This window comes from Copadichromis virginalis, linkage group LG7 (genome assembly GCF_057382275.1).
Source record: "Copadichromis virginalis isolate Kocher_CV1m ecotype Utaka linkage group LG7, C_Virginalis_male_GT1.1, whole genome shotgun sequence".
Taxonomy (NCBI): domain Eukaryota; kingdom Metazoa; phylum Chordata; class Actinopteri; order Cichliformes; family Cichlidae; genus Copadichromis; species Copadichromis virginalis.
The window spans coordinates 53,841,622-53,855,717 of record NC_140624.1 but is presented as its reverse complement, the minus strand read 5'-3'; the positions used below and the strand labels follow the sequence as shown (position 1 = coordinate 53,855,717).

Genomic DNA, 14,096 nt, shown 5'->3' with positions numbered 1-14,096 from the left:
CGGTCAGTTGAAACGAACGGACAAGTGGTTACAGAACGATGACGTCCTTCCTCTAAGTATCGGCTCCGGGGAAAACAACATCAGAAGGACCCCAGCCTGAAGCAAAAAAACACCGAAACTTTGCGTCTTTACCAACTGTTAGTTTCTACGACACGCTTATCGTAACACGTAACTCCGCGCACACAAAATGGTAAGAAATCAAATCGTTTAAAATACACAAATTGGCTTTTATCAGGGAGTTTAACGCGTTAGCATGTCGTGCTAGCGTTAGCTTTGGATTACATGTGGCTGAGTGACGCGCTCCGCTGCTCTGAACAGCACTGTGATTCTTACCGTGTCAAAACATTTTGATACTACTTAACCGAGTGCGTTATATTCCCTCTAATGTTAAAATTAAGAATATTTTCGGGTATTTATCTGTGGAAGAGCTATGTTAGGTGAAGCTAAAGAACATTTCGCTCTGCTTTTGTAGAGCTTTTATATTTTAGACAGTGAAGCTGACTGAAGTTCATTTGAACTGTCATACCTCATGCGTTTCTGTGTTGAAATAATCTCCCCTTGTCTTTTTACATCTGGACAAACCTGCCTGTTTTGTGTAAAACAAATTCATAATTTAGCCTTTAATGAGTAAACGTTACATGTAAACAATCAGTTACAAGGTTTTTTTTCTGTTTTTTTACCCTTCTGGCCCTTTTCTTTGATATAATATTTGATGAACATATTTCATTAAATTTCAAGTAGATCTAAGCTTCTTAATGTAAATTAAATAACTTCACAGCCCAACGTAGTGTTTTGGAGGTTTAAGTTAAATGAAACGTTTGTGTTGTGATGAAACCATTAAGGTTTGAATTTTTGTTGGCATTTCTGTTTCTGCCATCTGAACCAGCTGTTTACAACTTATTTAAATCATGAATTTTGAATCAGAAAAATATTGTTGACCTCCATGATCAGAGGTGTGTGGGACAACATCTCCAGCCTGCTGCCCTTTAATAAGAATCTGTGAAAACACACACTCATTTTGACAATATGTGCTGACCTATTTATTTTTGTTGTTGTTTTGTTGCTAACCTCGTGCTTTCTACATCTCATTTTTGGTGGGGTGGTTCAGAGAGCTGTAGAAATACCACCAGACTGATCTGCTTTCATTGAGAAACTCGTATAGCTCAGCAGTAAATTCAGATGTGCCTGCTTCACAGCCTCTGGTACTCTTTATAGATTTTTATTATTTTTTTTAGAATTCGACGGTTGTGGAGTTAAATCACTGAACAGTAGGGCTGCCACGATTAGTCGACTAGTCACGATTACGTCGACTATCAAAATCGTCGACGACTGATTTAATAGTCGACGTGTTGTTTGAAGCTTTGTAAGATCCTGAAAGACGCAGGAATAAGTAGCAGGATTTAAGAGTGTAATAACAGACTGAAACAGAAGATGGCAGCACTGCATGTACAAGGATGCCAACTGCCGTTAAACCCCGAAGAAGAAGAAGCTGTGTCCCAGAATTCATAGCGCGGCCCAGCTCAGTTTCCAACAATGGTGGCAGCTAGTTGGTTTTACTCTTATTATTCTTTCTGGGTCACAAAATAAATGTTTAACATATTTTCAGGCGAGAATGTAGCTGTGTAAACCTCAAATATCTGCTCAGTTTATCAAGACACCACATATTTTCAAAAGTGCTCCGACGTTTTCAGAGACGTCTGTTACCCACTAGCTCGATAGCTAGCCGGAGGCTAGGCTAGGCTAACTAGAGCCGTGAGAACACCGGACTCCCGGCAAATCGTTTTCAAACCCACCGCCGTCTTTCGCTACTCAGGTTAAATATATATATAAGTCACTTAGATAACTTCAAAATGTTATTGTTTGGCTTTTTTTTAGTATTTTATTTGTTCCTGAGTAAATCAGTTTGGCTGAGATTAAAGTTTTTACACAGCTGAATAAACGTCAAGCAGACAGCTGATTATCAGAAGTGTGAGATGCTCAAGAATTTACTCCGGTGTCCTGTTATATTTTAGATAGCAAGGAGTTTATTAAACCACAACAATCTGCAGATTTCATTAAAATTTAATAAACTATCATCTTGTCTTTATTTTTAGTTAGCACATACCTTAAAGTAGTTATATAAGAGCAGATGCTGCTGGTGCAATAAGCTGTATGTCCAATGGATGATCTGATTAGTCGACTAATCGCAAAAATAATCGGTGACTAGTCGACTATCAAAATAATCGTTTGTGGCAGCCCTACTGAACAGGCTGTTATCAGTAGTGCTGGAGCGACAGTGTGCTGAATCCTGTGCAGTAGATTTTACTTGAAATTGCAAAGAGAAGCCATGCTCTTATTATATGTTTTAATTGGGTTCAATTGATTTTCATGATTGTTTTGTTTCTCTTGTAGCCCCAGAACGAGCACATTGAGTTACACCGCAAGCGGCACGGCTACCGTTTGGATCACCATGAAAGGAAAAGGAAGAAGGAGAGCCGTGAGGCCCACGAGCGGTCTCACAAAGCCAAGAAGATGATAGGTTTGAAGGCCAAACTGTACCACAAACAGAGACACGCAGAGAAGATCCAGATGAAGAAGACGTGAGTTTAAAAAAAAAAAAGAAAGTCAAATACAAAACACAAAAATACAACTTCCATAAACATCCAAATATCTAATGTGTCTTTGCAGCATCAAAATGCACGAACAGAGAAAGACGAAGCAGAAGAACGATGATAAGACCCCCGAGGGAGCAGTGCCAGCCTACCTGCTGGACAGAGAGGGACAGTCTCGTGCCAAAGTTCTCTCCAACATGATCAAACAGAAGAGGAAAGAGAAGGCCGTAAGTGTCGGCAAATATCTGCTCATAAGCTGCAGCTTTTCTAGTTTGTTTTTTCAGGGCCATCTTTCATTTTGCGATGTGTGATGTGTGGAAATATTGTCACTGTTTGTAAACTCCACCTTGATTCGTTTCTGTAGGGCAAATGGGAAGTGCCTCTGCCCAAGGTGCGCGCACAAGGAGAGACAGAGGTGCTTAAAGTTATCAGAACCGGAAAGAGACAAAAGAAAGCCTGGAAGAGGATGGTCACAAAAGTTTGCTTTGTGGGCGACGGCTTTACCCGTAAACCTCCAAAGTATGAACGTTTCATCAGACCGACGGTAAGATGGAAGCAGATGACAGACTGAAATGTTTGCACGTGTTACACGTTATATTCTGCACTTGAAATTATCGGAAACACCTTTCTTTCACATGCTCATTGTTTATTGCCATTTTTCTGTTCTGTTTTCAGGGTTTGAGATTTAAGAAGGCTCACGTCACACACCCAGAGCTGAAAGCAACATTCTGTCTTCCGATCCTGGGAGTGAAGAAGAACCCTTCCTCACCCCTCTACACCTCTCTAGGAGTCATCACAAAAGGAACAGTTATAGAAGTCAATGTCAGTGAGCTGGGCCTGGTAACACAAGGAGGAAAAGTTATCTGGGGTGAGTCTTTAAACTCAGCTCATTTACATGTGCTGCAACAGTCCGATCACTCACCAGTCTTGGTAAATGATGACAAAATATCAGTGTTGACAAATGGTTACATATTCTTGGATGAGTGCAGCGGTGTGTATATTTACTGTATTTCAGGCTACAAATGCTAAATATTTAAATGTCATCTATTTCACTCCTTAGGTAAATATGCTCAGGTGACAAATAACCCAGAGAACGACGGCTGCATTAATGCAGTTCTGCTGGTATAAGACTTTGGACCTGCCTTCTGACCGTGCCTGGTAGCTGTTGTGTATCCACCTAAATTTGCAACAAGCAATGAAATCTGCAGACTCATGAAGATTTTGGTGCTGAGCTTGGTAACATTGTTTGTAACAAAAAGGACACTCTGAGGGGAAAAAGTGTGGCAATTACTGTGTGAAATTTAATAAATAAACTTGAAATGACACCAGATCCTTTTTGACTCTTGCATACTTGTGTGCACACATAAAAAATAGTAAAGTAGTCATGATGTTTTCCACTGCGTAAACAGGGATACTGGTTGTTGCTGATAATATTGAGGGTTCAGATACTGTGTTCAACAAAGGAGGACTGTGTGGGATCCTGACGGGCTGTTACATAAAGCCAGATCACAGCTATAATCAGACATATGAGTGCTATGTGTTCATGACGCTTTAACGTCTTACAAACTGCTTAGTTTACAGCAGTGTATGGTAGATAATAATTAAGCACTAGCAACAGGATCCCTTTGCTGTTGAAAAGCATAGAAACATGAGGACGTCCTTCTTTTGCATTAACATCTCTTTGGACCTCATATTGAGAGCTCCAGCTAGAAGATGCCAAATGCAAATTCAGTGTATAGAATCAATTCCATAAATATCAAACAAAGGGACAGGCTTTACCGGAATATGAAACTGCCTGTCAGTCAGTTGTCCAGTTGCTTTTGGGCCTCTGGAAATGAGAGACCTTGTAGAAAAATGGCTGAAATTCTAGAACAGCAATACTTCTGTAAAATCCCTTGAATTTAAGTTAAAGGCGACTGATTTACAAACCTGTTGTGGTGGTGTAGAGACTGAGATAAGAACCCAAAATTGTATTTTGAGAATAAAGTTGTTTGACTTTAACACTGTTAATCTCCACATTTCAACTTTATTCTCAGATAAATCAAACTATACTGTTTTATCCTGAATTAAAATGCCCATAAATAAAGATTAATTTCAAAACTCACTATTAGTCTGTCTCTAGTACACGAAATGGGACACATATACTTTGAACTCTGAAATTTTGTCTGTTGCAATATAAAGTTGCACATATGCATCATAAAGCTTAGTTAATATTCCTCAAACTGTTGACATCACACTTTACTTTTGCAGTGCTTAATTCTTTCAATAAAACAATGATTTTTGCTCTGTAATGTGTTTTTAGCTTCACATTTTACTAGACTTTATATTGGCACAAGAGCAAGGTCGTACTTGAATGTATATCAAGTTACGCTCCTCTTCACTCAGACAGGTTCACTCATTTAGACTTTGCACAGTCAGGTTTTGCAAGTTGTTTGATTATTATGCAACTCATGGCTTAGACCCCCTGCTTTAAAAAGTCAAACCACTTTCATTAAGGAATGACGACTTCATAAAGACCTTGCAAGTAGACGGCTTAACCACTAACATTTTTTCTTTTTTAATAACGAGTACTGTAACAATTAACATTTAGCTATTTTAATTGGTTTCCGCATTGCTTTCAGATACTCCTTATACAATCTGTATACCACTGTGTCCTGCTATGTGCCTATGTTCTAACCAAATGTGGAAAAACAAAACAGTCCCACAAAGAAAACTGGATATTTTATTTGTGCATTGCTACTCTGGTGGTGTTTGCAGCCAAGAAGCTTGGTAAGGTAAGTTTCCATAAGCACCAATTATCTCAGAGTGAGAGGAAGCCATAAACAGCTGTGCAGAATATGAAAAAGATCCTTGAAATGCTTTCAAAACCCAATAAAGTGTCAGATTTGGGGGAACTAGCAGATCATTTCCTCCTGTGGAAAGTGTCACGATAACACAAGTGTATGCTCTCATGCTCTTCCTTTCATCTTTCCCAGACAGTATTGTGCTATGAGGGGAATCATTTTTTACTTTCTTTAAATCAAAATAAGATAACCAGTCACATACAACCACATTTTTGAATTATCAAAAAAACCCAAAACAATAGTAATAAAAATCCTGAGTTTACGCAGGGCCCAATTGCAGCTCCAGTGATGCAAAAAAAAAAAAAAAAAAAAGAGAAGTCTGTGGTGTCCTTTCAAGTGAGATTATATTCATGCATTACAAACATTCATAATATATTATCATATATAATATATTTGCAATGAATCACATGAAGCTAATTTAAGACATTAACAGTAGCACACATGTTTTGCAAATGTTAATTTTAATATGACACATGTAAAACTATTCTGCGTCATTACTTTTTGGACTGCACAGTAATCCTTTTCTATAACAGCTTCACTGTGATGATCTCACCTACAAAGTCCTCCCTTGACTTAATTACATGTACAGTGGACCAGTGGGTAAAAAAAACAAAAACAAACCTAATTTAAAATTAAGTAGTAAGGCAGGTGTTTTCCAGTAATCTATATGGATGCATTACACATTCATAAAAACAAATGCACCACAGTGACAGTTTCACTGACTGAAGGACACCCTTAATAACCAAGAAGCTCTCAGGAAAATCTCTCTTTGAGATTCTTGCGACATAAAAGCAGACATCAAGCTCCTTGATCAGTTGCAATGGAAAGTATTTCATTCTTATTAATGTTTCATTCAGCTGGCACTGCGCTCTTCATCAGCCCTTCATTCAGTGCGAGTGACATGTAACACTACAGAAGGCCTCCTGATATAATCTCCATGACCACAAGGCCAGACACAGAAACCGTCACAAAGACCTCTTGAGTCAGCTCTTTAGTCTTTTGGCTGAGTGTTTTCCTCAGGGGAAAAAAAAGTGCACATAGTGACCAAGCCCGGCATCCATCAGATGCTGACATTATGTGTAGTAGTCCAGCTTGCTCTCTATCGTCTTGCAGCCTTTCACAGAGAAAACCCTCTCCGATTTGGGGAAATACACTAAATCTCTGGCCACCATGTCTGCCACGTCCTGGTTTGGCTTGATGTCTCTGGCTTTCATCTCGGCCATGGCGCACTGGACGACGTGTCGGTACTCCAGAGGCAAGAAAGGGACGAAGAAGTCCACCAGGTTCTTGTCTATCAAATTCGTACGATAAAAGCCACCTGGAACAAAGATTTCCATGTGGAGCAGTTACTCATTTATAAAGGATAAAGGCAGAAATATTAGTGTCGTTTACACTCACTTTGGTTGTTGTTGAACACTGACAGAGAGAGCGATGTTTCCAGGTCTTTGAGCTCAATCTCTTCTCGATCTCGCCCTTGTTTCCAAAAATCTAACGCCGTCTGTATAATGCTCTCCCCTCCAGCATTGCTATGACAAAGATTAGAAACATAAGATTTAGCGTTCAACTGTCTGTTATCACTCACAGCCTTTATACCTTTATTTACGTCATTGTTGAGAATAAGTATAGCACACTCCTTATACTGCTAGGGATTTTTTTTTTGTGGACAGCACTGCTCATATTCAGTTGATTTAATAACAACAATAAGAGCCCATTAGCCATTACCATCTCAGAAACCTCTTTCCAAATGTGTTTTTGAGGAGTAGGAGCATTGCTGTTCACATGCACTGTGCAACACCCACACAGATACAGAACCTGCTTAAAGTGACTTAGTCCTGTGGAAATGCATTCAGCTTTTCACCTGAGAAAGATGAAGATTGATTTGCGGTAAGAAACTCCGTCCAGCTTGACATAGTAGTCCAGGTAGGGCTTGATGCTGTCGATCAAGCCGGGATGCATCTTATCCATCTCGTCAAAAATGAACATGGAGCGTTCGCAGTTTGTGACGTTGCCTTTGATCCACTGCTGTAACTGAGACTGAGGAGAGAGAGGCAGCAGAATAAATCGGACCAAACAGAGCAAGACCACTGGGTTTCAATCAAAAGCTAAATGCGTGGCTCTCCGTACCTTATAGCATGCACTTTGACTTTGATGTGGAAAGTGAAGTGTGGATGTGAACACATGAACGAAGCTGCTGTCCATTCCCTCCTTGTAAATGTTTTCAGCAATCAGCTTACTGACAAAGTTCTTCCCTGTGCCCGTCCATCCGTGCAGGGAGAGCACCAGGGGCTTCTTCGGGTTCTCATTGCTCATGAATCCACTCACAGCTTTTAAGAGGATGCGTGAAGCGATGTGCTGCCCAAAGAGTTTGGTATCCAGGTCATTTCGGAGACCTACACAGCAGAATGTCAAAGGAATTAACGGCTAAATGTATGAGTCTAAAACTATTTTCTTGCATTCCTTAGCCACAGCAGTAGGGCTGCTAAAAGTCTCACCTTCTTCATTATCATAAACCATTTATAAGTTCATATGTTCATGTAGTTAGTGGAAAGATATATCAACAAGTACCTGACAGGACAGTACAAACTTTGTGTGCAAGAAAGAGTAACTGATCAAATGGTTAAAAAATAGAATGGATAAAAATTTGAATAAATACTTTAAAAAAAATTTATTAAGTGCACTGACAGCTTGGGTAACCTCCAATTCTCCATTGGATAATCTGTGAAGGCGGATGGATAATTAAATTTGTATTATGGCCATAAAAGATCTGAATCAAACTCCAGCTGCAACTAGGTTTATGGTTCATGTGACCAAAGTACTTTAAGCTGCTCCCAGATCCTCAAGCTGACCAGCTTGGAGGATAAAAAAAAAAGGCTAACATCGTGCCTTTTAGAAGAACTTCATTTAGAACACCCTCTTAATCATACACTGCACGGAGACGAGATGAGCAGTTAAGACTACCTAGAACAGTGGTGTCAAACATAAGCAAACATTTCCATCATTTTACAGGCTGATAAAAAGTTAATGTAAACATTCACAGCACATTTATACACATCTACAGTGAGCTCCTTCAGTCCTTTCACATTTAAAGAGGCAGCAGTGGCGGTCTTTGGCTTAGATCAGGTTACCCGATGGGTCTACATAATGTTCACTGCTGAAAGGTGATCTAAAAGTCTTTTACTCTGATAGTTAGCTTTCAGTTTCGAGGGTTAAAATAAGCCACACCGATAGCACTGTAACGTCGGCGCCGTACGATAACGTAACTAATTAACGTTACAGCTGCCTGCACTTTTAATCGAGGTCAAACAAACCATGTGCACAGAGCTATTATGTTTACACTGCACGGGGCACCTGCTCACCTGTCGCATTGAAGGCGATCCATTTGGAATCGCAGCTTTCGCGAAAGTAATTGTAGATAGTCCGCCCTAGAGTCGCGCCTATACCGATAACCACTGTTGTTGTGATCGGATCAAATGCTTTAACTAGCACGCCGACAGTCAAAAAAATATGCAAAAGAACATATACGTGTCTCGCTCTCATCGTTAAAACTAACTAATTTCGGATATGAGTCGTTTTCTGTGGCAAAATAGTCATAGCACCACGGTGATACCGCGCTAAACATGTAAACCAACTAGCTTCTTGCTCTACAACGCAGAACTTCCTTATTCGTCACGAACACGTGACAAATGCGTCGCTCTACGCTCAGCAGGCAAAAAAAATGTTTATCAAGTTTAAAGATGCAAAAAGACAAGAAAAGAAGAGAAAAGCACTATACATGTTTATACCAATAAACTAGTCGTATCGCTAGCTTATCATGTAGCACATCCCCCGCTCAGCTAACGTTAAAGCGGCAGTTAGCGACAGTTGGGGTGTTGTTTGTGTGCAGTTCAGAATAGGTTCAGGGGTGTTTGGTGGGTATGCTACCTGTCTTGTTGAAAGAAATCCACTCTGGTCGGCAGCACTCGTGGAAATAGTAAAAAATGTTCTGATACCTAGCTAAAATCCCGGTGAGAGCCGCAGCCATGCCGACAGCTATGGTGGTGCTAATGGGCTCTATCGCCTGCGTCGTGCCGGAGCACACCAGCATCCACAGCAGCAGGATGTGCCGCGTACTCGGCTTCATTTCTCACAAATGTCACCGCTTCATAAAACAGAGTAGGAAAAAAAAAACAAAAGCAGGGAGCCTGTGAGCGGAGTGAGTGAACTCGATACAGTGAGCTGGCGAAGGTGGCGCTGCGGTTGTCATGGGTCCAAAGGTGAGGTTGCGTCTTCTTCTCCTTATCTATTTTCGGCAGGATTGACAATTCGCGCGTGACGTCTGCCTCTCCCAGGTCCGGATGTTGCAGTCAGTGACTCCTGCAGGGACGTGCACTCCTTTTGTTTTTTTTTCTTTCTTTTTTTCTTTTTTTTTTTTTAATTTTAAATATTTGTGTTTTACAATATTCTTCCACACTATGTGGTCTTTGGAATTGTGCTCATAAAGCTCCTCCATGGTTTCACATTAGGTCTTTATTTACAATATGTTACAGTAAGCCAAATATCCCCAGGTCACATTGGACTTGTCAAAAATCAGGATAGTTTTGGTACCAAGGAGAGGCCGCCATATTTTATATATACTATATATTGTTTTGTTGTCTTGTGTATTGTGAAGCTGGTCTTTTGGTGGAGAGCATTGCCAAACACAAACATTTCCCACAGCATAACAGTTATGGAGGAAAATCACTGACCTCAGCTGCAGACTAAATCAGGATATGACAGTTTTGAAAGACCATTCAAAATTATTGCAAAATTCACTGAACTTCTGACGGAGCCATTTGTCCAGTAAAACATCTGTTTAACATCCAAACTCTTTTTTTTTCTTTTTTTTACTAATTCTGGCACTTACAAAATGAATTGTAAGCTATTCATGTATACGTAATATAACATTTTACATAAATAAAAAAGAAACAATACAACAATCTTTGCACTGATATTTATTTTTAATTGTATAAATATGACAGCTCTGGTTCTGCTATAATGAAACAAAGGCCTCAGGTGGACCTAAGGAAGAAGGTGGTCTGATGTCTTTTTGATCCTGATCCTCAAAGAGCTGAGCACTCAGCATCTATCTGCACTCCAGTGCCAGTCTGATCACCATGGTAGTATCTGCACACTACCGTGGTGATCAGACTGGCAGGAGAAAAAGAAGAGCATAGAAATAAAAAAACAAACTATAGGAGAGAGAAGACAGTTTAACAGCATCTGACATAACTAAAGGAGGGGTCACCTAATCTACCCTGACTAAAAACTTTATGGAAAAAGAAAGTTTTAAATACAATCTTATAAAAAAACAGTGTCTGGATAGTCATGGGTAGCGCTCTGGCTGTGGTGTCTTGGATGAACTAGAAGCATCTCACACAGTTTTCAGAAAAGTCTGATAATAGGTTATTAAGAAATTCTTAGACAAAGGAAGGATTTCCATTTCTCTACCATGTGTCATGACAAGACTGAGAGTGTGATTAAGATGATGGGTGGGCTCATTTAGAATTTGAGATAGGCCAGTTGAGTCTATTAATCAATTTAATGTAGTGTTAAGGCAGTCGTGTAATTAGAATGTTAAACTGTGGCTGGAAGTCTTCAAATAAACCATTGATGTGATCGCAAAGCTGTTTCAAAACAACTCGTGAATTTTTGCAATTAAAAAAAGGTGAGAAATTGGTCTATGACCATCTAAGGCATCTGAATCAAACAAAGGTTGACTATGTAATGGTCTAATTACAACAAATTTAAACCTATCTGGCCTTTTCATTAAAATAAACTGATCATATTTCAAATAAAAGCCCAAATAATGGTAAGACAATCAATTACATCTCTGTCTAGGGTTAGTTCATCAGTAAGGATTGTTGCCAGTTCTACTCCTTTTAAGTAGGAAATGGGTCTTTTAAACCAACATATTCTTCCTTCAAGAAATTAACACTCAAAATAGAATAAATATTAAATAATTTATTAACAAGGACCTGGGAGAGAAAGACAATGTTCAATAAAGTTAAGTATTTTTTTCTGCTGTAAATAATGATTCTATCTATATAAATTATGTTGCTTAAATAGATGTTTAGATTGGCTTGTTAGCTATTCTGGGAGCAGGAAGAGCAGTGAACTACAGAAAGATAAGGAATTTGATGCCACGTCTTCACATTAAATGTTAAAAGATGGGTTTCCAGATCCATTTTAATAAAAGTTTATATAAGCAACTTTCACTCTGTGTAAATATCCATTTCAAAGTTTATCCTAAACCAGTGTGAGGCATCACTGCTTTGACTTGGTCAAATCAACAACGTATCATGAAACTTTAAAGCCAGTTGTTTTCCAGATTTAGTTTTCCAGTTTCTTATTTGCATTACAGCTCTGTGGATTTTCTCCACCATCACTTACACTGACAGGGACCTCGTAATAGCCGGTAAGAACAGTAGAAGCTGGAACAAAAACACTCAACATGTTGTTTTAGCTTTTCTTTTTTTTTTTTAAGTTAAGCTAAGTCTCTGGAAATTTAAGGAAAATGTGGTTTTCTTTTTTCTTTTTTTTACACCTCTCGTTGTCCTCTCTCTCTCTCTCTCTCTCTCTCTCTCTCTCTCATATCCTACACTTTTATTCTGTTTCTCAGTTCTGGATTACCTCTGTGCCCCTGTTCTGCATACTTTCATCTGTCCTTCCCTGTCAGTCGTTTGTCTTTTCGTCTTCCAAGCAGTCAGTTTAGTTTCCTTCTCCTGATGTTGTGTTTCCTCAAATCACAAAGCAAAGAAGGACATGTTTATGGGCTTAAATTATGAATTCAAATCTTGCTAAAGATAGACCACAGTTAGGGTGCTTCCTAGCCCTAACCATTTTATCATCTTTAAATGTCTCAAAAATGTGTCTAGATGTCATAACATAAAGTGAAATTCATGAGTGAACTAGCTATTTTCCACCATTACTGGGTTTTTTTCCTATCATATAAACATATATTCTAACATATATTTGCCACTATTCCATTCTTGGTATTTCTGCATTGTGATGACTATGTGATGTGATTTTACCTGCTTAAATAATGTGCAGATAATGTAAATTTCATGTCCTATAAGGTCGCCTCCTGCCTCAGCTTGACACAAACTTTTTTTAGCACGTTAAGACAACTAGTGCAAGGCCTGATTGGGAAGAGTGTAACCTGGATCATTTTTTGCAGCTTAATTTTAAAATGGTCACAATATGTTTTTACTCTGCTGGTATATTAACAATCGTTATTGTTATTGCAGCTTTCAGATGTGCAAACATAACTGATTAAGGGTATTTATAATAATGAACAGATGAAAAAATAAATAAATAAGCAGAACGATAGCCTCCAGTTTGACAATTGGATTCACCTCCACATCTTTCTCCAGATCTGTTATCTGCTTGTGATGAAATATTGAGAAAACAGACCCTGCGTGGCCTTGAAGCTGCCTGTCAAGCAGCTCTGCAGTTACGTCATTTCGAGTGGAACTCCCAAACAGTAAATGCAATACCTCTGTAAAACCCTTTGAATCTAAAATTATTTACTGGTTTAAGACAAATTTTAAAATATGACTTAAAATCCACTGTGGGATGTGCATGCATAGGCAAAAATAGAAAGAAATGATATAATTATCCCAAAAAGTTAAACTAACCAGCAAAACCAGGACTAGCTCCACTGTGGGGTCTAGTTGGACCACACGTGGGATTTATGGTGGATAGATCATTTGTGTTTACCAGCACAACAGCTGGAAAATTAACATGTAACAACGATATATTTGTGCTGCTTTCCTTGTTTTTATCAATTAACTTGACAGGAAACACTAAGAGTTCCCTGATTCTGCAGATCAGCTGCAAACGTCCTTCAAGGTAGTCAACTGTGAGAGGGCTGCCTTTCATAAATTGATATAAATGTGCTCCTAATACTGCAACAATTGCTAAACAAGCTAAATTAACCAGAGGTTAACCTGTGCTACTTCCATTGAACAAATCTATTTAGATTAAGATGCTTTTAAAAGTAATAGCACACTGGCCTTGGTGGAGGTGGGTTGAGAGCACTTTATCAAGTTTAGATAGGGCTTCTTTAACTATGACTGTATTCATTATGTTTGCTGTGCTACAGGATTTCCCCTCACTGACTCCAGCGCTTGACAAATCGGGCACCTTCTCAACAGCCATCAAGTGAGAAAGAATAACTTTGCAGAGTAAAAATATATGACTAGTTTTAAAATAACTTTGCTGTTACCAGTTAGTAACAGATTAGAAGTCCTTTCTCCTCTTTTATTCCCACCAGTTTCTCATGGGTGCTGTTGTTCTGTCCCCCAAAGCATCAGAGCTTCAGAGGGAAGAACAGAGGAGACGGGTCAACCTCTAATCCCACTGTAAATAGCACTACTGCAACCTCACACTGACCCCCCACTCCCCTCTCTTTTCACCTCATCTAACCCTCGCCTTAACCCCCCTCACAGCGATAGCTGTGGCTGAACTTAAAGAATCGAACCCGGCTGAAAGCAAATTCTTGTGAAGTGAACAGTGAGAAAATCAGGCTTACCGCCACCACGAGGGGTTCACCGCTTTCATGTTGCAGTGTGTGATAATGGAAACTAGAGGAGAAACAGAAGGGGAAACAAAAATAGACATGGGATCTGCAATACCAAAAAAA

At 39.2% G+C, this 14,096-nt stretch overlaps 2 protein-coding genes across 3 annotated transcripts; one reads left to right on the top strand and one right to left on the bottom strand.

Moving 5' to 3' along the window:
- The first annotated feature begins 50 nt into the window (after positions 1-50).
- nsa2 (NSA2 ribosome biogenesis homolog (S. cerevisiae)) lies at positions 51-3,921 on the top strand. The gene is made up of 6 exons (XM_085464192.1): positions 51-190; positions 2,392-2,579; positions 2,668-2,818; positions 2,956-3,135; positions 3,267-3,459; positions 3,652-3,921. Exons 1-6 carry the CDS (start codon positions 188-190, stop codon positions 3,717-3,719), a joined length of 783 nt encoding a protein of 260 aa, XP_085320318.1. The 5' UTR covers positions 51-187; the 3' UTR covers positions 3,720-3,921.
- Positions 3,922-5,295: 1,374 nt separating this feature from the next.
- Positions 5,296-9,747, bottom strand: tor1 (torsin family 1). 2 transcript variants are annotated; one of them, XM_085464189.1, is made up of 5 exons: positions 9,356-9,747; positions 7,559-7,824; positions 7,293-7,468; positions 6,833-6,960; positions 5,296-6,752 (listed from the first exon to the last, which is right to left on the bottom strand). In XM_085464189.1, the coding sequence occupies exons 1-5, from the start codon at positions 9,552-9,554 to the stop codon at positions 6,508-6,510; spliced, it is 1,014 nt and encodes a 337-aa protein (XP_085320315.1). In that variant the 5' UTR covers positions 9,555-9,747; the 3' UTR covers positions 5,296-6,507. The 2 variants fall into 2 exon arrangements, with proteins under 2 accessions (XP_085320315.1, XP_085320317.1); XM_085464191.1 differs by lacking the exon at positions 9,356-9,747 and adding an exon at positions 8,791-9,114.
- Between the last annotated feature and the right edge of the window lie 4,349 nt (positions 9,748-14,096).

Coding starts and splice junctions, on each gene's coding strand:
- nsa2 (XM_085464192.1), top strand. Junction 2,580..2,667: donor AAGATCCAGATGAAGAAGAC/GTGAGTTTAAAA, acceptor GTGTCTTTGCAG/CATCAAAATGCACGAACAGA. Junction 3,136..3,266: donor AACGTTTCATCAGACCGACG/GTAAGATGGAAG, acceptor TTCTGTTTTCAG/GGTTTGAGATTTAAGAAGGC.
- tor1 (XM_085464189.1), bottom strand. CDS start 9,554: ATGAAGCCGAGTACGCGGCACATCCTGCTGCTGTGGATGCTGGTGTGC. Junction 7,825..9,355: donor GATTTCTTTCAACAAGACAG/GTAGCATACCCA, acceptor TCTGCTGTGTAG/GTCTCCGAAATGACCTGGAT. Junction 7,469..7,558: donor GTCAAAGTGCATGCTATAAG/GTACGGAGAGCC, acceptor CTCTCTCCTCAG/TCTCAGTTACAGCAGTGGAT.